Source organism: Prunus mume, linkage group LG1 (genome assembly GCF_029339155.1).
Source record: "Prunus mume cultivar Tortuosa linkage group LG1, ASM2933915v1, whole genome shotgun sequence".
Classification (NCBI taxonomy): domain Eukaryota; kingdom Viridiplantae; phylum Streptophyta; class Magnoliopsida; order Rosales; family Rosaceae; genus Prunus; species Prunus mume.
Genome location: NC_142698.1, coordinates 5,627,623 through 5,648,386, shown reverse-complemented (window position 1 = coordinate 5,648,386; position 20,764 = coordinate 5,627,623). Strand labels below are relative to the sequence as shown.

Genomic DNA, 20,764 nt, shown 5'->3' with positions numbered 1-20,764 from the left:
TGATCGTCTGACCCTCCTTCACCAGTCCAAATTTATCAAGATTTATTCAGAATCTACTTCAAGGAGACTAGATGACACATATGAATTCAGGATAAGCACAACAGGAGCAAAAGTTTTTGATGAAATCTATAATCAAATAGCAGAACAAATTTCAGCAGAAGACAACAACAATATATACTAGAATAGCTTAGGAGAAGAAGAACTACACAATATAGACAACATGATGGAAGCATGAAGACCATGTGAAGCTAAGCATCATCAACCCCATTTTCACGTGAAGAGATCATCCAACAGAATAGTAGCCAAACCATTTGGCTCCATACGGCCAGTATGAAGCAACGTATGAAAAGAAAAAACATTTTGGTTTCATCCAGCTAGCAAAAGCAGAAGGATTCCAGGAAATCCAAAAATGAATAGGGGCATTATTGTCCAAAACTTTAATTTTGTCCTTTTGGGTTTATTTAAAAACCGTAATGAGGCAAATCTTAAAGCTCCACGTACGAAAGAGAGCCCTGTTGGCTTCTCTTCTTATATTCAACATGCATGGCTACTCGCGTCATTCTCTCTCGTTCAGTCCGCCCTCTCCTCCTAAAGCGCACTCCTTTCCTCCATTTTGCCCCTAAACATCTACCCATATTCTAGCATTGTCCCCTCTGGTCTTCTTCCTTCTCCTTCTGCCTCAGTCTCCACAAATCCTCCACTACCAATCCTTAACTCTCTTCTCGCCCTTGTTCTTTCCTATCTGCAACTGCAATGGCCTCCTCTACTTCTCTAGACGAAGCTCTCGGAGCCAATCCTCTTCTCCAAGACTTTGACTTCCCTCCCTTCGATGTTGTCGATGCCAAGCACGTGCGACCTGGGATTCGCGCTCTCTTGAAGAAACTGGTACGATTTTCATTCCAGTTTCAAAAAAATTCATCTATTTATTTTTATTTTTATCGTATTTGAGTTTCTGGGATTTTATGATTTTCTTAGTTTTTCTGTATTTTGGCTATTTGTTTTGTTTTGTATTGGTTTCTAGGTTCTTTGTGTTTTTTCTAATTGGGTTCTGGTTTTTTTCTGGGTTTGTATTTGATGGTTTCCATGGTGTGGTTTAAAGAAGGGTGATTTGGAGGAATTAGAGCGTACGGTGGAGCCCACCTGGCCGAAGCTGGTCGTGCCGCTGGAGAAGATCGTTGACCGATTAACTGTGGTTTGGGGGTTAGTCAACCACCTCAAGTCTGTTAAGGACTCCTCGGAGCTTCGTTCTGCTATTGAAGAAGTCCAGGTATGGATTTTGTATGATGCATTAATGACATAGTTTTAAATGTAAGGAGAATGACACATGTTATGAGGAAAAGTAAGAAGATCCAAAAGAGAAAGTTAGAGAGAAGGTTGCTAGCATTCCCCTTATTTCAAAGAGGGCCATATGAGATGAATTGACTTGACTCCTAAGAAGCATGGATACGCCAATTTAGTGGCGTATCCCGTATCGGATACTCGTTTGGATACGATACGCTTCGGATACGGTCCGATACGCATTGGATACGTATCGCAGTCAATGGATACGTCAGTTGACTAATGGATACGAGTATCCGACATTCCAGACACGAGTATCTGACTTTTCAGATACGAACCTCCCGGCGAAGTTTGCCGTTGAGGAGCCCCTGGGTGCTGCGTGTGAAGAGGGAGGGAGGGAGGGAGGGAGGGGGAAGAAGAAGAAGAAGAGGTCAGACTGGAGGGAGGTAGAGAGGGAGGGAGAGAGAGAAGAAGAAGATGTCAGACTGCAGGGGGAGATAGACAGAGAGACAGAGAGGGAGAGAAGAAGAAGATGTCAGACTGATCTCAAGTGACGACGTCGTTTGCTAAAACAGGATTTGTAATATATATATATATTTTTCATAGATCTGTTTATGGGTTTGGGTCTTAAACAATAGTATTAAAATGGGCTTTGGGTAATGATATATTTGAGTGAAAAAAGCTATAGATGCCTAAAAAAATAAAGAATCAGAAAAGAAAGCCCAAAATGCTACACTACATTTATAATTTGTAATTTATAATCTATTTAAAATATATTTTAGGTTATATATATTTATTAATATATATTTTTAATAACCGTATCCATGACGTATCGTATCCTAGTTTTTAAAAATTTACCGTATCCCCGTGTCGTGTCGTATCGTATCACCGTATCCGTATCCGTGTCCGTGCTTCTTAGCTTGACTCTGAAAGCTGTCCTTTTAACTCTCTCTAACTAACTTCTCAGTATTACTACATTTTTGGTCCATGAATTGGCTTCTTTGTTTTGATTTTGCTTTGGGTTCTTGTTCGGTGGTGCTCTGCAGCCAGAGAAAGTTAAGTTTCAGCTTAGGTTGGGGCAAAGTAAACCAATTTACAGTGCATTTAAAGCTATTCTAGAATCTCCTGATTGGCAGACGCTGACTGAGGCCCGCAAACGTGTAGTTGAAAGTGAGTATTCTTACATATTGTACCATGTAGAAGTTGAATCTACAAGGCATACGGGGTTTCACGACCTTTTCATTGGTTTTTCTATTCTAAAGTAATTGTGATGTTTGATGAACTATACCTGTACCACCAAGCCTTGCTATATTTTACACTAGAAAAAGGATGGCTTGCAATTGGTGCTTGAACTGGACACAGGACTGGGAGCCGTGTGCAAAACTTGTTATTTCCTCAATGCATGTTTTGTAGAAGGCTTAGTTACAATTTTACAAGCTAACAAAATTAACATCATCTGCTTAAACATTATCCATGCAAAGTGTGGTTTTCCTTTTACCTTTACGTTTTTGTCTATGCTTGTCTGATCTGACATTTCTCTTATTGTGCTTGTGCAGGCCAAATAAAGGAGGCAGTTTTGAGTGGTGTTTCTCTAGAGGATGATAAAAGAGCCAATTTTAACAAAATTGAACAGGTGTGCTTTAATAAGTTTATTAAGCTAGTACTGTAGGAGTCTTTTTGAACGTCATCCTCTGTTGTGTCTTTGATCCTTTTTTTTTTTTTAATCTTGGAAGAAGGTTGTTATCCACTTATGGTAACTCAGGTTTTGGCATCACTATATGAGTTGCTACCGGCACTACAGCCGCATGCTAACTTATGCCATGTTATTCCCTGGATACATAGTTTCAAGTAGGCTTGTATGAGCTTTGCTTATTGATATTACCCCTTTCTTATATATTTGGAGGGGGAGGAGGGGGTTGGAGGCAATAGTTTGACTTAATCTATATTAGAAAACTTCTGTGCTGCCTTTTCTTCGTATTTTTTATTTGTAGTTTATTTATTTATTTAATTTTTTTGGGCCTTTCCCTTCAATTTGGAAATATTGGATATGAGTTAATATCTATTTAATTCGAGTAAGACTAACAAATAGGTATCGATGATGATATTCTCATTTTAGTTTGGTGTTACCATTACTTGATTTTGGCTTTTCTATTTGCAGGAACTAAAAAGACTGTCTCACAAATTTGAAGAGAATGTTTTGGATGCCACAAAGAACTTTGAAAAGCTAGTTACTGAAAAGAATGAAATTGAAGGATTGCCAGCCACTGCTCTGGGAATGGCAGCACAAACAGCGCTGTCAAAGGTATTCCAATTGTACCCTGACGAGGTTTCTTTAGACTTGTTATTTATCTTACTTAGTATCATCTGTTGCATCTGTGTATCTAATCAGGGGCATGAAAATGCAATTGCTGAGAATGGGCCTTGGATAATTACATTGGATGGCCCAAGTTTTCTCTCTGTTATGCAACATGCTCGAAACCGGTCTTTGCGTGAGGAAATATACCGTGCTTATGTAACTCGTGCATCCAGTGGAGATTTGGATAATACTGCTATCATTGACTCAATTTTGAAGCTTAGGTTGGAAAAGGCCAAGCTTCTGAATTACAATAACTATGCTGAGGTGCGTCTATTCATTTTAAACATACTTTCTTATGATAGGCTTGCTGAGATATAATGTATTAGGTAAGCATGGCAACCAAAATGGCTACTGTTGAAAAAGCAAAAGAGCTCCTAGAAAAGCTTCGAAGTGCTTCCTGGAATGCTGCAGTTCAAGGTAGGTTATTGACAGCTCCTACTTTGTGGAAAGTTATTTGTATGATTTTTAAATAGAGTTTATCATTCTATGTTAGCTTTCAAAAAAAAAAAAAAAAAAAAAGGAGGAAAATGAAGATAATTTTTAATGAAACTATATTCAGCAAAAAGTCTTTTATGTTAGAAAATATACTGACGTTTTTATTTATTTATATCCTTGTAGATATGGAAGACCTTAAGAATTTCTCCAAAAGTAAAGATGCTCCAGAAGCTGATGATTTGAATAACTGGGACACCAGCTTTTGGAGTGAGAGGCTTCGTGAGTCTAAATTTGACATCAATGAGGTTTTTCTCTCTCTCTCTCTCTCTCTCTCTCTCTCTGCTTGTATGTGTGTTGTGTGCAACTTCTAATCTTCATCTGTTTGGAATTACATGTGTAACATCAAATGGTGTAATTAGTACCTACTACTCTCATTCACTTAATTAAATCTTGTGTCACTTTTGTGTGACAACATATATTAATGAAACATAACTGGAGATTGTCAAACTCTTTCTTTCTTGTTTTAAATTTTTGTGTGCTATCATTTTCCCATTAATTTAAGGCCGCCGTTTTTGTTCGCAAGACTTATATTCCTGCCTTTGTATTCTATAGGAAGAATTGCGTCCATATTTCTCCTTGCCCAAGGTCATGGATGGCCTGTTTAACCTAGCAAATATGCTTTTTGGAATTAATATTGAACCGGCTGATGGTCTAGCTCCGGTATGTATGCTTTTTTGGAATTGCTATATTTTGGTTCATTTAATGAAGATATGAATTTTCATCCTGTACTCATATACATATATATACACACATCTCTCAGGTTTGGAACAATGATGTTAGATTCTATCGCATCAAAGATTCTTCTGGGAGTCCCATTGCATACTTTTATTTCGATCCATATACTCGTCCATCAGAGAAAAAGGGAGGTGCATGGATGCATGAAGTTCTTGCTAGGAGTCATGTATTGTCACGTGATGGTGCCTCTGCGAGGTTGCCTGTGGCACACATGGTGTGCAATCAAACACCACCAGTGGGAAACAAGCCCAGCCTTATGACCTTCCGTGAGGTAAATTGAATCACATTCATTTTTAGCTAACTTGCCATGACCAAAAGCTAGAGTAATTAGAAGGGGAGCGAAAGTTAAGGGGTTCAGAGATGGTTAAGTGGGAATGGAAAAGGGATGTGCCTACTTCTGAGACCCATCATATTTTTTGATGAGGAGATCAAGCCCATCATTTCACTTCCTCCTGTATTGGAGCTATATGAAAGTTTGATGATATAGATTACAGAAAGTGTGTTTCATAGATCCAAGGATGTATTATGGATCCCTCTTTCAGATTGAGATGCACTGATCAGAGTCCATCCATCTAGTGGTTGGAGTGACTTCATTAATTCTGGTTCAGCATGAGTAAGTGTTGATTGGTTTATGTGAAGGCCTTGGTATCCAATCAACACATGCCCAAATTTAAATAATATTTTCAGAAACACTTTTCCTATTGATGTTGTGACTGGCTTGGTCTGAGGAATGCATGCAAGTATTGCCAAGCCTATGCATTCAAGTATTGCCAAGCCTAGGCTTGTGCTATTGCTGGTAACAAGTCCTATTCTTCTACTTGTAGAATGTCAATGAGTATTTTTTTTTAAGTTGATATAAGCAACTATTAAGAAGGCTCTGAATTTCTTTATAGAAAGAAAATCTGGGAAATTTTGGGTGGGGCACTGAATGCAACAATTTTGTATATTTTTGTCTTACACAGTTATAAAATAGTGATTATTTTTGTAGTTAGAGACTGTCTTCCATGAATTTGGTCATGCACTTCAGCATATGCTGACTAAACAAGATGAGGGTCTAGTTGCTGGTATTCGAGGAATAGAATGGGATGCTGTTGAATTACCCTCTCAGTTCATGGAAAACTGGTGTTACCATAGGTAATCTTGTCTGCTAAAATCCTTTGAACTATTATGCTTCTAATCTTCTAGATTTACCTCTCAAATGACAGACCTTTATACTGATTGTGTCAAAGAAGGAGATGGGAAAGGGATACATGTATGAAATGTATAGTTGCTCTATCATCTCATCACGCACTTGCCCCTTGTTTCTCAAATTACCTACCTTTAACTTTATATATGTGGGAATTCTGTCCTAAAACCTGGAGCCGATTTCCCTTCCATGCTGTATCAAGTGACAGTAGGATCCTATGTTCTTTGTCACAGTATTAATGTTTTATTTCTTGAATTGCTGTAGAGACACTTTAATGAGCATTGCAAAACATTATGAAACTGGGGAGACTCTTCCAGAAGAAACATATAAAAAGCTTCTCGCGGCTAGGACTTTCCGTGCAGGCTCCCTAAGCCTTCGGCAGGTCAGTTCAGTATCTGGGTGTTACTTTTTCCAGACATCGTGTTGGCTTTTTATATTGTTCTATTCTTGAACTATTGATTTAAATATTACTTGGTTTTACTTTTATTGAGGATGTAAATCTGGATTCTTTGCTGGGTTTTGTCTTGCTTATCATTGTGCTATACTGAAGTATTGTTTGTTCTCCGTGAAGAATGTCTTTCTTGTGGTGTTATACTGAGGTTATGTCAACTTTGTGCATTCTGGCATCTTGAAGACTTTATGACAAACATCTTGTCAAAAGTTTGAATCCGACATTCTTGTGCAACTTTATTATTACTATAGAATGTTCCAACTTTTAGTAAAATGTACCTGTAAATTTCGGTAAAACCAAACTAAGATAGTCAAGAGACAATCGAAGAGATGAAGAATTGCATTTATTGATAAACAATTTACATGCAAAAGTAAGAAAAATAAAATAAAAGCTGAACACTTAAATACAGAGAAAAACCTAATAAAGGGAATACAAATTCTAAAGTGAAATAAGAAAATGCCAACTAGAAGTTCTTTTTTGTAGATAAGATTCATAGCATTTATGCACTGCATTGTATATTAATTTTTGAATGATTTTCACTACATATATTTGTTTTTTTATTGTAGTAATTTGCTTGTATTATCCATAGTTTCAGGAAGTCATCTGTATTCATATACATGACAGATTTTGTCTTTGATTTGCATATTTCAGATAAGATTTGCAAGTGTAGATCTGAAGTTGCACACTGATTACATACCTGGTGGATCAGAATCCATCTTCGATGTTGATCGCAGGGTTAGTGAACGAACACAAGTGATCCCTCCACTTCCAGAAGACAGGTTCCTTTGTGGTTTCAGACATATATTTGCAGGTTTGCTTCTACTTTCTGACTTTCAACTTCTCAGCAGTGTTCTAATTTTTAAATCCATCTGACTTTAAATGTTTATCTGTATATTGCTTTTTCTGTGAATATTAGGTGGATATGCAGCTGGGTACTACAGTTACAAGGTATTTCTTGTTCTTTCTTTTAAGATAACCTGTGTTCAACTTTCTGAACCTAAAAAACAAAGGAGAAAATACTCTAGTACCTTATAATGATGTCTTCAAGTCAGTCCCTGGCTTGAGTTTGTTGACTGATCAAAGTATTTGTAATATTTTATCATATCCCTGTGATTTGTGACCTTGCTTTGTATTTTTAGTTGTCCATTTCCTATGGAATTTTATTTTGAGTGGAAATTACTCTATTTTTCAGTGGGCTGAGGTGTTGTCTGCTGATGCTTTCTCTGCATTTGAGGATGCTGGATTGGATAACAGCAAGGTAAGCTGGAAACAGCTGTGCATAAGAACTGGACAAGTTTTGCAACTTACATTGTGTAACAGGGAGTAATAATTCATGAATAGATTATGCATCATCTCCCGTAGCTCCTTGTTGATTTTTTATATTTATCATATCCCGTCAAAGTCGTGCGGCTTTGCTCACCTCATGGGTTTTTTACATGCTTGAACATACTATGACATTGGACTTGGCTCATCAAACATGTCAAGCCATCTGCCTTCTTTACAAGTTTGATCTATTCGCATGATGTTTAATCTTGCAACAGGCTGTTAAAGAAACTGGACACAAGTTCAGAGAAACCATCCTTGCTCTTGGAGGCGGGAAAGCACCACTAGAGGTTAGACAAACTATATTCGTTACGGCATGCATACCTTTTCATGATTTCCTTATATTTTTTTCCCCACAATTTGTTTGTGGGAAAAGCTTTTTTTGGTTTCCACCATCTCTGCTTTGTAATGAAATAATATATATATGGCTTTGTCCATAATTGTTCTAGTGCTTAACCAAGCTTTGGATCCATTCATTGTCGTTCTTTTCTGTCAATAATTATAAGTGCTCCTAAAGAGCATACTGATTTAGATTTCTTTAATCTTATATTCAATACCCTCCTAAGTTTCTTTCTGAATGTTTTGATTGTTTGTTTCCAGGTTTTCGTGGAATTCCGGGGTCGTGAACCTTCACCAGAGGCACTGCTCAGGCACAATGGACTATTAGCCACGGCTTCTGCATGAACTAAGATGAATTACGATGAATTATAATGTTTACTTGGCCTTTGATTTATTTTTGGCTCTGCTTGGAGTTGAAAGGCATCATGTGGCCAGAAAAAGAAATGAGTTCAAATGTATCAATTGTCCCAAACCCATTGTAAGTGGTCTTTTGCGTCAATGACTAAATGATGTTGTAAGCGTCATTCATCTCAATAAGATTGCTTGTCCAAGAACTTGAAAATAACACAACAAAAAAATAAAAAATAATAAAAAATAATAATTGCAACAGTGGAATGAGGGTCGTCATCTTGCAATTTCATTTTATATTTTGGCTCAAGTCATTTTATGGTATTTTTCGTTTGTTTCCTCCTTACATACATTCCTTCCAAAGAATTTACCATGGTGAGAATTAAAAAAATAACTACAATTAACGAAAAAAATTAGTTGCAATCAATGTATTCAGTTAATACTTTTGCTTTTTGCACCTAGCCCACTAAGGCAATTATTATTCAAACTCCTAGATTGCCACGCTTCAAAACTTAATGTAAGCAGTGTCATCTTACACTTCCAACTCGATTACATATTGAGAAGGAAAATAACAAATGGTGAACATAGTGAAAGATTACATATTGAGAAGGAAAATAACACTATCATTAGTATATTTATTGTTAAAACAGAAAAGATAGATATTAGGCTATTTATTAGCTAAACATTGTGCTATTCACCTTTTTGTCTATAAAACGAAAATGCTAGGCAAAGGTCCTATAAAAAATTGAGCACATTATGAAAGAATAAAAAAAAACTAAATAAAAAGAGAACAAAATAATGGAGGGTTTGCCTTGGAAGGTAAGACTCACAAATCATAAGACAAAAAGGTCATAAGCAATCCAGTACCAATCTATCTATGATGTGAAAGTTGATATAGCAAGAAGCAACCCACCTCACCTCAAACTTCAAACCCTTCCACTCATTTTTTACAAACTACCAAATAAATAAATAAAACAACAAACATAGGAAGAAATAAAGGAAGGAAACCTGCCATCTTCACACCACCATCATACAAAAGCATTAAAAATCAATTTGCTCCCATTCTATAGAAAAAGAAAAAGAAAAATCAACTTACTCCAATCACACCAACAACAAAAAATCATAAAGGATGTATGTACCCACCTCAGTTAGACAGATGAAAAATACATATTATATAATATTAGTTTGCTCCCCTATACTATATAACTTGCCTCCAGCAGCACCAAGAGCAATTGACAGTCTAGTTGGCCAGTCCAGAATTTTTCTTTTTGCTGCTTCCCCTGTTAATTTATTTGCTTGTAGTAACAATGAATATCAAAAGGTACGAGTCCAGAGAAAGAGTGAGGTGACCAGCACCATAGAGGCAATCTTGTAGAGAGCCATTGGACATAAATGGATAAACTAGAATTTCTTGGTCATTTTCGCAGCAATAACCAAGAAGAGGCACGAGGTTGTCATGGCGAATAGCTGAAAGAAGATTTAGCTGTAAAGTACATTAAAAGAATCGTTATTTCGCTTTTAAGGTAGGTCAAAACATAATAGTTCACCCACTAGCACTGGCAGACCCATAATTTTTTTAGCGGAAGTGCAATATTGACTAAGTATGAAAAATAGTTTTTCGGAATAATAATTTTCTCAAGATAATTTGTGTCGGATTTTATTCCTTATTTTATGGGATTTTAGTATGAAGTATATATTGACTTAATGAGCCATCATTTTTAGCCTAAATCGTATTTTGCACTAAAACCGATTTTTCATATTTTTATTTGGTGAGAATTTGATTTTCTAGTATTTTTATTTGAAACCAAATTTTAGAAGAGGAGAGGGGGTGGGCGCCTGCCCATGGGGCAATGACCATGGCTACCACCACCATTCAAAGCAACCCAAAATAAAGTAGATTAGGATATAAGGGTACTCGGGAATATAATTGTGGGAACCGAATTTTAGCAAAACTATAGGTCAAATATTTCCTTCTGTCTGGAGATTCTTGCCTTGAATTAGGGATTTGATTCTCATTAAATCCCTAATTGATTTAAATCTCCTAAAATCAGAAAAATAATTCCTTTCCCAACAAGGATTATTTTTCTCCAAACCCTAACCCTACAAGGCTTTATAAATACGAGGCTGCAAGGCATGAGGTAAGCCATTCTAAGCTGAAAAAATACGATAGAAACTCCCTCCTAGCTGCTCTCTCTCTCTCTCTCTCTCTCTCTCTCTCTCTCTCTTACACAAGGCTCTGGCCACTACACACGGCTCTGGTCGCCTGGTTCACACCATACATACATCGACTGGAATTGCCGCACCACTTGAGGCTGCACCAAGCCATGGCCTCGTGGCCTCCTCCACCTTGCCACCACAAGGACCAAACGATGGAGCCATTTTGGAACAAATCTGTACGTTCCCTCCTTTGCAACCGTACTTGGCATATGCACCCGTATGCGCATCTAATGGAGCCCTAGCCCATATGCCATTGGGCCCGATCCATAACTCTCCACCTGACCTACGCAGCTAGGTGGGCCTTAATTCTCGGGTTGATCAACTCGCGCAGAGGGTTGACGACCAAAATAATCTAATTGGCCAACTATTCAGGCATATCAACTTGAATCAAGGCCCTGACCTTGGAGCCCATGACGAGGAGAGAAGGATCCGAGAACATACCAGCGAGCATTTTGAGAGATCCCAGAGTAGTCAGTCAGAGACAAGTCGGTAGGGAGAGAACAAGATCGTGTTGACGAAACGTAGACATCTGCAAGCCGTACTCTGAGCCGGTTGACGATTCGTTCGAGACTAGGTCCAAGGACCAATGTGCATGAGAGGTTGGGCACACGACCCAACATCCACAATCGCTTGGCCTGTAAAGAAGTATTCATTCAAGACTGGGCTCACAGGGGGCACGAGTTCGTGAGTGATTGGGTGACGAACACAACTACCGACACTCACCAACTCACTCGAGAACCAACTCGAGATGACAACTAGTGGAGGAATCTTCACAAGCTTAATCCACTCATCTACCTCACAGGTAGGGCAACCAAGGAGGTCGACCTCTGCGAGTCAACGAGGAAGACAAGCTTTCTTGCCATAATCACGAAGGTTACCAACGTGATCGGCAAGCCATATGCGTAGAAGACGTCGAGAAGCTCGTAAATGACAGACTTCGAGCTTAAAGATTGGTGGAAATTTCAAAGATGCTCTATGCAAGGAGGTGAACCAAGCAAACTCTACACCTTTCACCGTCGAAATCAAGCAGGCTGCTCAGCTAAAACGATTCTCAACGCCTTTGTTCACGCATTTCAAAGGGGATTCAGATCCTGAAAGCCATCTAAAACACTTCAAAAGTGTCATGATCCTTTACAAAGCTGATGGCGGGCTAATGTGCAAGGTGTTTGCAATGACCTTGTGAGGAGCAGCCCATGATTAGTTCCACACTCTACTGTCCAGATCGATCAGCAGCTTCAAGGAACTAGCTTACATATGTACCAAAGAATACATTTCTTACAGGAGGATCAAGAAGAACCCTGACCTCCTGTCCAACTTGCACAAGAAGTCCGATGAATCCCTTCGAGATTACGTCAAGAGGTTCAAAGAAGAAAGGGCAAACATCATTGGATGTGATGATCGAATCGCATCATCGGCCTTTAAAAGGGGCTTGCCAATTGAGTGTGAGCTGTATAGAGAGCTGACCATCTTTCCCTTCCAAACACTAGTAGAAGTCTTTGCGACAGATAGGCTACCCACATTGGGACAATGATTGATCGCCGCGAAGAAGGCTGCTAAGCAAGCCGATCAACAGGCTGAGTAGGCAAGCCAAAGGAACGGCAAGATGAACGACACGAATGAAGGCAAGTGCAGATCACAGCCTTAGGGAGGTGCTCCAGCAGCTGAGAGCTACACCAAGTTCACTATCTCGATACACCAGATCCTAGCCCAAGTAAAGGGCATGCCTTGGTTGAAGAAACCATTACCTTTAAAGGGAAACCTAGCTAAGAAGGATACCAATAGATACTACACATTCCATGAAGAGCATGGTCATTACATAAACGACTGCTTCAGTTGGAAAAAGCACCTTGAAGAACTGGTCAGAGATAGTCATTGCCTGTAATACATTGCAAGGGGCTATCCAAAGAAATCAATCGTGACGCAGCTGCCAATGAGCCTCCATGAAAAAGTCATACTGATCAACGCTATCTTAGCCGACTCTAAGAGCCCGAGTTGACCACTAGGGAACAGAAGAGAAAGATCAAGCAAGCGACTTTCGTCTCCTAAGCCATCATAAGCTACCTAATCATGGAAAGAGATCCTGGCATACTATCCATGAAGCTCCTCACCTATCAGCTCAGCTCCAAGTAGGCGGCCAAGCCTTCTTCACCTCCATTGGAGATAAGTTACTTTTAATGGTACCCATGCAACTAATATATTTTGTTCAATAAACCAATATAGTCACACAAACATCAATACAGATTCAAGCTTTTCTTTCCAATGAAGTCTTCACAAGAGTAATTGACATGTCTCTGAACGTCGGCCAAAAAGGGCACTCTCATCGACATATCTCCGGACGTATGCCAAATGGGCCACACTCATTGACATGTCTCCAGACATAGGCCAAACGAGCCATTCTCATGGACACGTCTCCAGACATAGGCCAAACGGGCCACTCTCATCGACACATATACGGACGTAGGCCAAACGGGCCACTCTTATTGACACATCTCTGAATATAGGCCAAACTAGCCACACTCATCGACATGTCTCAGAACGTAGGCCAAACGAGCCACTCTCATCGACACGTCTCACGTAGGCCAAACAGCCACACCATCGACATGTCTTTGGACGTAGGCTAAACTGGCCACTCTCATCGACATGTCTCTGGATGTAGGCCAAACAAGCCACACTCATTGATATGTCTCCGGATGTAGGCCAGACGGGCCACACTCATCAACACGTCTTCGGACATAAGCCAAACGGGCTACTCTCATCGACACGTCTCCAGATGTAGGCCAAACATGCCACAACCCAGAAACACTCAATGCTTTCTTGGAAGCATTGATGAAGATAATGGCTTAATCCCTAGCAGAGTCGCCAATTTATGCAGGGGACTTTTTTCCCTGCAGCTAATGGGTCAAGGCCTGTAAAAGGGCATGAGGAGACTGTCCCCTTTGTTTAGGTTCAAAAATTAAGCCCCAAAAATACCTCGAAAGGACAGCAAAACCTTAGGAAATATTTTGGCTATCTTCATGAACCAGAATAATGGTGACTTACAGATGGTTTTGGCATGCTTACATATAGTCTTTTTAGCTCAGCATGAGTGGCATGTGGCATGAGAGCAAAACCAACAGAATTTTAGCACTAAGAGAGAGATTAGGCTTGGTTTATGAGAAAAGAAAGTGTTAAGGTAAGGAATGAGATGTTTTGTGAGGAATTTGACTGGAGAAAGAGGAAAAAGAAAGGCAGAGTTCTTCTGGCAGTTGCCAGAAAAACAAGTTGGAGAAGAAGGTGAATAGTGCACGAGGTTGTTAGGTTTTTTTGCAAGTTAGAGAGAAAGCTTGCTCTCTGAATTTGAGTTGCCTCTGTTGGGTAGGGGAAGCCTCAATTTATAGCTACTGGAAATCACCATTTTTCAAGAAACCTTATAGCTTCTACTCATTTTGGATAAGCCTTTTCCTCCTTTCTCCTCCTCTTCTTTGACTTCCCTATCTTGGCAAAAATTGCCTCTGTCTATTTGCACGAATTCAGGAGATTTGGGAGCTCAACATCCCCTTTTCCAAAGCTGTGCAAGGCACTTCCATTCTTGGCTACTGTTTTTTCTTCTTTCCTTCCCCTTGCTTTGGCTAAATCTGATGAAGGACAGAAGTGAAAATATATACTGGTCGAAGGGGTGCCTCGACAGATGCAGCTAGTATTCCTTGGTTCTTTGAGCGTCTCTGGCTTGGAACTTGCTTCCAGCAGCTTTGCTTAATGAGTCTGCTAACTTCCTTCACGTGTCTTCTATTTTTTTCAAAAGAGCTGAGGCTTTTGTAGATTATTTTGGGATTTTTATATAGGCCAAGGTGGTTTCCTAAGCAAATGGGCTTTTTTTGTTAAACATTGGGCCTCTTGATTGGGCTTATTTTTTGGTTGGGTTATTTTTTGGTTAGGTTATTTTGCTTGGACTATCGGGCTACTTTTCTCTCTTGTGCTTACCCGCATGTTTGGGCCTAAGAAATGGGCTTGAGTCTCGAGGCTCCCAAGCAACCCGAGACTTTCCATTTCTCGGCCCATCAATGGGCCTCATGTTGATTTATTACCATCCATGCCACAACCCACTCAAGCAAGCCTCGGTTTTTTGAGTGGCTTGGGCCCACTTAGGCTTGTAGCGTAGTGTGCGATAATGATTTCGTGCTTGGCATGGCACATTGCTTGGCATGTTTTAATTTATTGTCCTGCGATGCTTATTTTTTGCATGGGCCTGTAAACCCGGTGTATTTTATCTCAACCCCGAGCGAATTTATTTATTTAGCGTGGCACGTGAACTTTAATTCGCATGTGGTGGGTTTCGGTGCACTCTGCTTTACGCTTTTTCCTAATGGATCATCATTTTGGGCTGAGAATTTATTCGGGCCCAACCATGTATTTTTTTAGGTCTCAACATTAGCCTCCTTAATTATAAGGGCCATGAACAGGTGCTGGAATGGGCCGAATAATTAAACACAACCCAAAAAATCAAATTGGTATTTATGGAGAAGGGTTTATGGAGAACTCTTCCTTTTCCCGCGTGCAAAATGACGGCGTGTCATGATTGGTCCCAGTTATTTGCGCTTTCCCAACGCCAACTGCCTTCCTCTTCTTTTATTATTATTTTTCTTCCTTTGTTTCTCTTTTCTCGCACTGCAGACACAAACCTCCTAGAATTTTCTTCTTTTTCCACTCACTGCAGACCAAAATCTTTTCAGTCTTCCTCCCTTCGTTCTCCCTTGCTCCTCCACAAACTTAGACCAAGTGAGAGGGCAAAATCGAGCCAAAATCATCCTCCTCCAGCCGCCAAGAAGAAAACCCAGTCGAATCAACCCCGTCATCCCGCCTTTGTCCAAAGGAGCCCGTTAAATCGTTCTTTGGAAGGGTCATGGATTTCTGTTTGTGCCTAATAAAACACGGTCATGAATCGATTGAAGGGACTTCCTTCGGGCGCCTAGCGTTTGCCGCCAAGCATTTCGCCTCCTAAGAGCAAAAGAAAGCTGCAAAGGGAGAATCCTCGCCTCGCGACCGCAGCTTTGAAGACCGAGGCCGAAGGCCGCAAAGACACGGTCTAAAAGTGGTTGAATCGCCACGTGGCCTCATGGCCCCACGCTCCATTTAATGAAGTAATGCCTCGACTTCGCAGCAAAACCCACTAGTCACAAGAAGCATTCAATGCACGAGGAGTGACTGAAGTTAGGATTTGGTGATGGGAATCAGGGTGGTTAGGCGCAAACATTCTCACAAGTAATCTTACGACTTAGGGTCAGATCATCAACCACCAGTCCAGTGGCATTAAATGCGTTCCCAAGGCTAAGGGCGTAACCCACGATCAAGGCGATGGTGAGATTTGCCGAGATTTGTGGGGGTCACACCACCATGCTTCTCAACCCCAGACCACCATACTTCACAATCCCAAATGCCGATTTAACTACCCACTTGCCCCGTCAGCTCCACCACGCAGGTCTTGTCAGCCTTGAATGTCCCTCCAGGACTCCTATAAATACTAAGCTCAGGACTACGTTCAAAGGGTTCAAACACCAAAACCAAAAGCCTCCCACGGAGCAAATTATATTTTCTTGTAATGCACTTTCAATACCTTTATTTGCTTTCTTAGGAGCAGTGGTAGACTGTAAGGAAAATCCATCCATCAATATATCATACGACCCTTGATTTTCAAGGCGCCGGAGCACCACCTCTATTATCGCCTCACTCACCCCATATATCATACGACCGTCGCTCTCGAGCAACGTGCGAGCACCACCTAAAACCCGTCACCAACACCACCACTAAATGGCCTTGTAGCTCAGGCCGTGAACCTGATGGCCAAGATTCGTTCCTCACTCAGCCACAATCGTTTGATTAGGAGTCGAATGCAAAACAGGCGCAACATTTAAACCATCTTCTACCAGAACCTCATCATCATCTTGACGCACGGTAGACTATGCTGGCACGCCCGCGCACAACCGCACTGCATCCAAAAGAAGGACGCCACGTGTTGACGCGCATCCCCTCGGCCCGGAGCACCAGGCCGCGAGATTTGCGACGGACAAACAATTTCTCTTTCAAATCTCCCATTTTCTTTTCTTCTTGGTGCACTCAAGGTCATCCCTTGGAAGATTTGACAAGGTATGCCCTTTTCTTAGTTTTCCCTTGGATGCATTGGAGAATTCGATGGGTTCTTCATACCCATGGATGTTGTTTTTCGTTTTGGCAGCCAAATACCAAATCCCCCTTTTTATATATAAATATATTATATATTTATATTTATATATATATATATATATTTACCCATCTTGTTACCGCTGCAACAAGAGTGCGCACGGACTAGGTACTAGCAAGGAAGGGCCCGTGCCATTGTTTGAGTTTCTTCCTTCGTTAATTTTGCAAAGCTGCTGGAAAGGTACCCTGCTTTTTGTTGGCTCGGTTTTCTCCCTTTTCCCCCTTTTCTTCACTTTTATCTTGCACGGGCTTCCTCTTTTGTATGTAAAAAGGCTAATTTTAGCATGATGTGCTTTTTCTTTTATCTATCTTTGTGCAGGTACATATGTTTCAGGCATAGGTGGGGGTAGGCGCTGAAACTCTTGACGCTTCTGCTGCTGGAACCTTCGAATTTCTCAATCTTCTAATTTGGATTTTTGGTACTTTTGTCTTAACCTTTTGGTAAATAACTCTACCAACTTTGGGTATCTTTAGAATAGGTGTAGACTGGTGCTTGGCCTAGGCTTTCTTTCCTTGAGAACGCATGCCTGATCAATTGTGGATTTTTGCATGTGTTGCTTGTGGAAAACAATAACTGACAGAGTGCATGTTTGGTACTGCCTGGTAGAATATTTATTTCTTCATTTTGAGACTAGACTTGCTTGTCATGCTTGTTGATCACGGAGTGGGACTTTCACTTGTCATGAGCTTGAATTTTAAATTGCATGTTCGCTTGGATGAGTTCAACTAACCATGCTTGACATGTATCTTACGTGTGCTAATTCTATTTTGCCTATTTTCATATTTCTATGTGCAGGTACTTATCGCTTCAAAAAGAGTTATTATGACCTCCATTAATCTATCATCCATCCTCAGGGACCATCTCTATTCCACAGATGACAGATTGAAAAGTGGGAGACCTCCTCCTTTGCTTAAGAGTACTGACGACGATATAATCATTGATGGGGAGCCAGGAAACACTCCAAAGTGATTGATCCTGCGTCGATATCAAGATGCTGCATAGAGAGGGGCCTATTTCCAGCAGTCCCTTTATTATTCCAATATCCGTGTGGCATCAGCAAAGGTTGGTCCGAGTGGGTTGACCGTGAACTAAGGGACCCTTCCACTTGTGACATTCTGAGCCGGGCAGGGGTGTTGGATGCTATTTTTATTTCTAAAGCTTTCGACATTCACGTTGAAGCCAAGATGCTCCGGCACGTGGTTAGGCGATGGAGTACTGAGACACACACCTTCATCTGCTCTTGGGGAGAGTTTGCTCCCACGTTTTATGATGTAGCCAATATTTTCCTACTCCTACTTTGCGGCGGTCAAGACCCCTTCCACATTGCGTTACCCCAGAAGATAAGCTAAAGCTTGAGACTTTACGGAAGGGTGCTCCAACTTCTCCTAGCACTTCCCTGCGATTTAGCAATTGGGTACAATTCTTCGGAGATGTTAATAGGAATGAGTCGTGTTGCCTTGCAGCGTTTATATCATTATGGCTTGGAAGATTCATTTTCTGTGATTTTTCTCAAGACTGTTTGCACGAGCAGGTATTTCCTTTGGCTTTGGCGATAGCACATGGCAGCGTGCTTCCTCTAGCCCCATGTTCCTGGGACACCTATACCGTCTGCTTGATCAGTTCGACTCTTGAGAAAGGGTGGCTGTAACTATGGCGGAGACTTTCATGAATTCTAGTTTCCTGCAAGTCTTTTTATGGGAGCGCCTTCAAGGGATAGAGTTATCACCACTTCCCTATTTGAAGGCTAAGTCACTTGTTGGTTCTGATGAGGGTTCCTACGTACCGGAGGGTCTCCCTTTGATTTGCAGATGGTCACGACAGATGCAAAGGAAGGGCCATAATTTCTTAGAGCTGCTGGATGATGTTGAAAGATTTATTTTCCGCCCTTACTGTGTTCTACTAGAGGGATTTAAATGTATGCCCTTCTATGCTGACTCCAATGATCTAGTTGGGCCCCAATAATGATAGTACAAGGCCGTCAATTACGAAGGGAAGCGTTGCTAAGCGCTATGTGCCTTCCTTTGCCTACACTGAGTGACAATCACCTTGAAATTTCCGTGCATTATTCACCGTACCGAGTCAAACGGCAGTTTGGATTTAATCAAGGTGTGCCTCTCAGTCCTATCCACGGAGAGCCCTCTTCACTGCATAGAATCTTTTGGATTGAGGACCATGTACTGGGAGATGGCAGACTTTTTTCCTTTGCTTTGGCCAACAGAGGACATGCTAGCGGTCTCTCAAAAGCTTACCAAAGCTACTGGAATCGCTGCTTTGCTGCATTTAGCCGATTCCACGCTGCCCATTGCGATCGATTACTTCCCACCATGGTCCATCATGCTCACTTAGTGTCGGAAGAGAAAGCAATTTCCTCGAGTGAGAAACGAAATCTGCCTTTTACTTCCAAAAGCGGAGAGATTGTTGGTGATTTTTCGAAGCTAAAGAGGAAGTTAGAGAAATCGGGTTCTCATAGCACCGGGAAAAGTGCCTGCACATGGGAAACGGAAGCGAGGAAAGCTGCAGCGTCGAGAAAAGGCAAGCTGTAAAAGGACCAAAAAGTTCATCCCAAGATAGCAGCAAGTGGTCCTCCTATCTCAAGAGAAGTTGCCTTGCTGAGCCTTTCATGCAGCTCAGTAGCTCCGCAGCAAAGCAAGCAGCACCAAGGGCTTCATCTCCTCACAAGAAGTCTTGCGATTTGTTTGCTCTCTTTTGTTTCCCCTTATATATATATATATATAAGTATACCTGCTTGCCAAGCTTTTCCAAGAGTGAATAGAGCCCAGTGCTAACGCTCATATACCATGTGTAAGCACGATCGGTGAGACTCTTTGAAAATTCTCTAAGTTGGAGATTATGATCACCAGCATATGGTCCCAAGGCATCAATGAAGCAATTAACATGCTCATTCGGGCTCCCCTTCCTTCCGTCAAAGAGGACAAAGGTTGGTGCTTCATAGCCTTTAAGATATGGCTGTTGGAGCAAGCTTGATGGGTACGGTGGCTGAGGAAGATACTTCCAATCTTCCTGACTTCGACTCAGCTCCTTTTCCAAAGATGGCAACAACGTCCTCTTGAGTGACAAAAGATGGTCTTTTTTGCTCAGACTCCTTTCCGGCAGCAGCAGATTCCTCTTATGGGTGTTTCTCATTCTCTTCATTTGGCTTTGGTGCCTAATTTTTTAGTTCTTTTATCATCTCTGCCATCTCCCTCTGGGTCTCTCCCATAGCATGAATGGCTGCAACAAGGTCTGTGAGGGTAAAAGTTCCCTCACTTGCACGTTCTTCTTTTCTAGAATAGGCATGTTGCCTTGATTCTGAGTCAGCATGGCTTGGCCCATCCTGGGAAGTCATGTTGTTGCTTCCAGTCTTCTTTCTTGGAAGCATTGATGAAGATAATGGCTTAATCCCCAGCAGAGTCGCCAATTTATGTAGGGGACTTTTCTTCCCGCATGCTAATGGGCCATTGTAAAATGGCAAACCGAGGAGACTGTCCCCTTTGTTTAGGTTCGAAAATTAAGCCCCAAAAATACCTCGAAAGGGCAGCAAAACCTTAGGAAATATTTTGGCTATCTTCATGAACCAGAATAATGGTGACTTACAGATGGTTTTGGCATGCTTACAGATAGTCTTTTTAGCTCAGCATGAGTGGCATGTGGCATGGGAGCAAAACCAATAGAAGTTTAGCACTAAGAGAGAGATTAGGCTTGGTTTATGAGAAAAGAAAGTGTTAAGGTAAGGAATGAGATGTTTTGTGAGGAATTTGACTGGGGAAAGAGGAAAAAGAAAGGCAGAGTTCTTCTGGCAGCTGCCAAAAAACAAATTGGAGA

At 40.9% G+C, this 20,764-nt stretch overlaps 1 protein-coding gene across 1 annotated transcript; it reads left to right on the top strand.

Moving 5' to 3' along the window:
- The first annotated feature begins 463 nt into the window (after positions 1 to 463).
- Positions 464 to 8,717, top strand: LOC103331459 (organellar oligopeptidase A, chloroplastic/mitochondrial-like). Its single transcript, XM_016793757.2, has 17 exons — positions 464 to 885; positions 1,100 to 1,267; positions 2,325 to 2,448; positions 2,835 to 2,911; positions 3,437 to 3,580; positions 3,668 to 3,898; positions 3,961 to 4,051; positions 4,253 to 4,374; positions 4,682 to 4,789; positions 4,890 to 5,135; positions 5,853 to 5,998; positions 6,315 to 6,432; positions 7,153 to 7,312; positions 7,418 to 7,449; positions 7,694 to 7,759; positions 8,043 to 8,114; positions 8,425 to 8,717. The coding sequence occupies exons 1-17, from the start codon at positions 754 to 756 to the stop codon at positions 8,506 to 8,508; spliced, it is 2,121 nt and encodes a 706-aa protein (XP_016649243.2). The 5' UTR covers positions 464 to 753; the 3' UTR covers positions 8,509 to 8,717.
- The last annotated feature ends 12,047 nt before the right edge of the window (positions 8,718 to 20,764 follow it).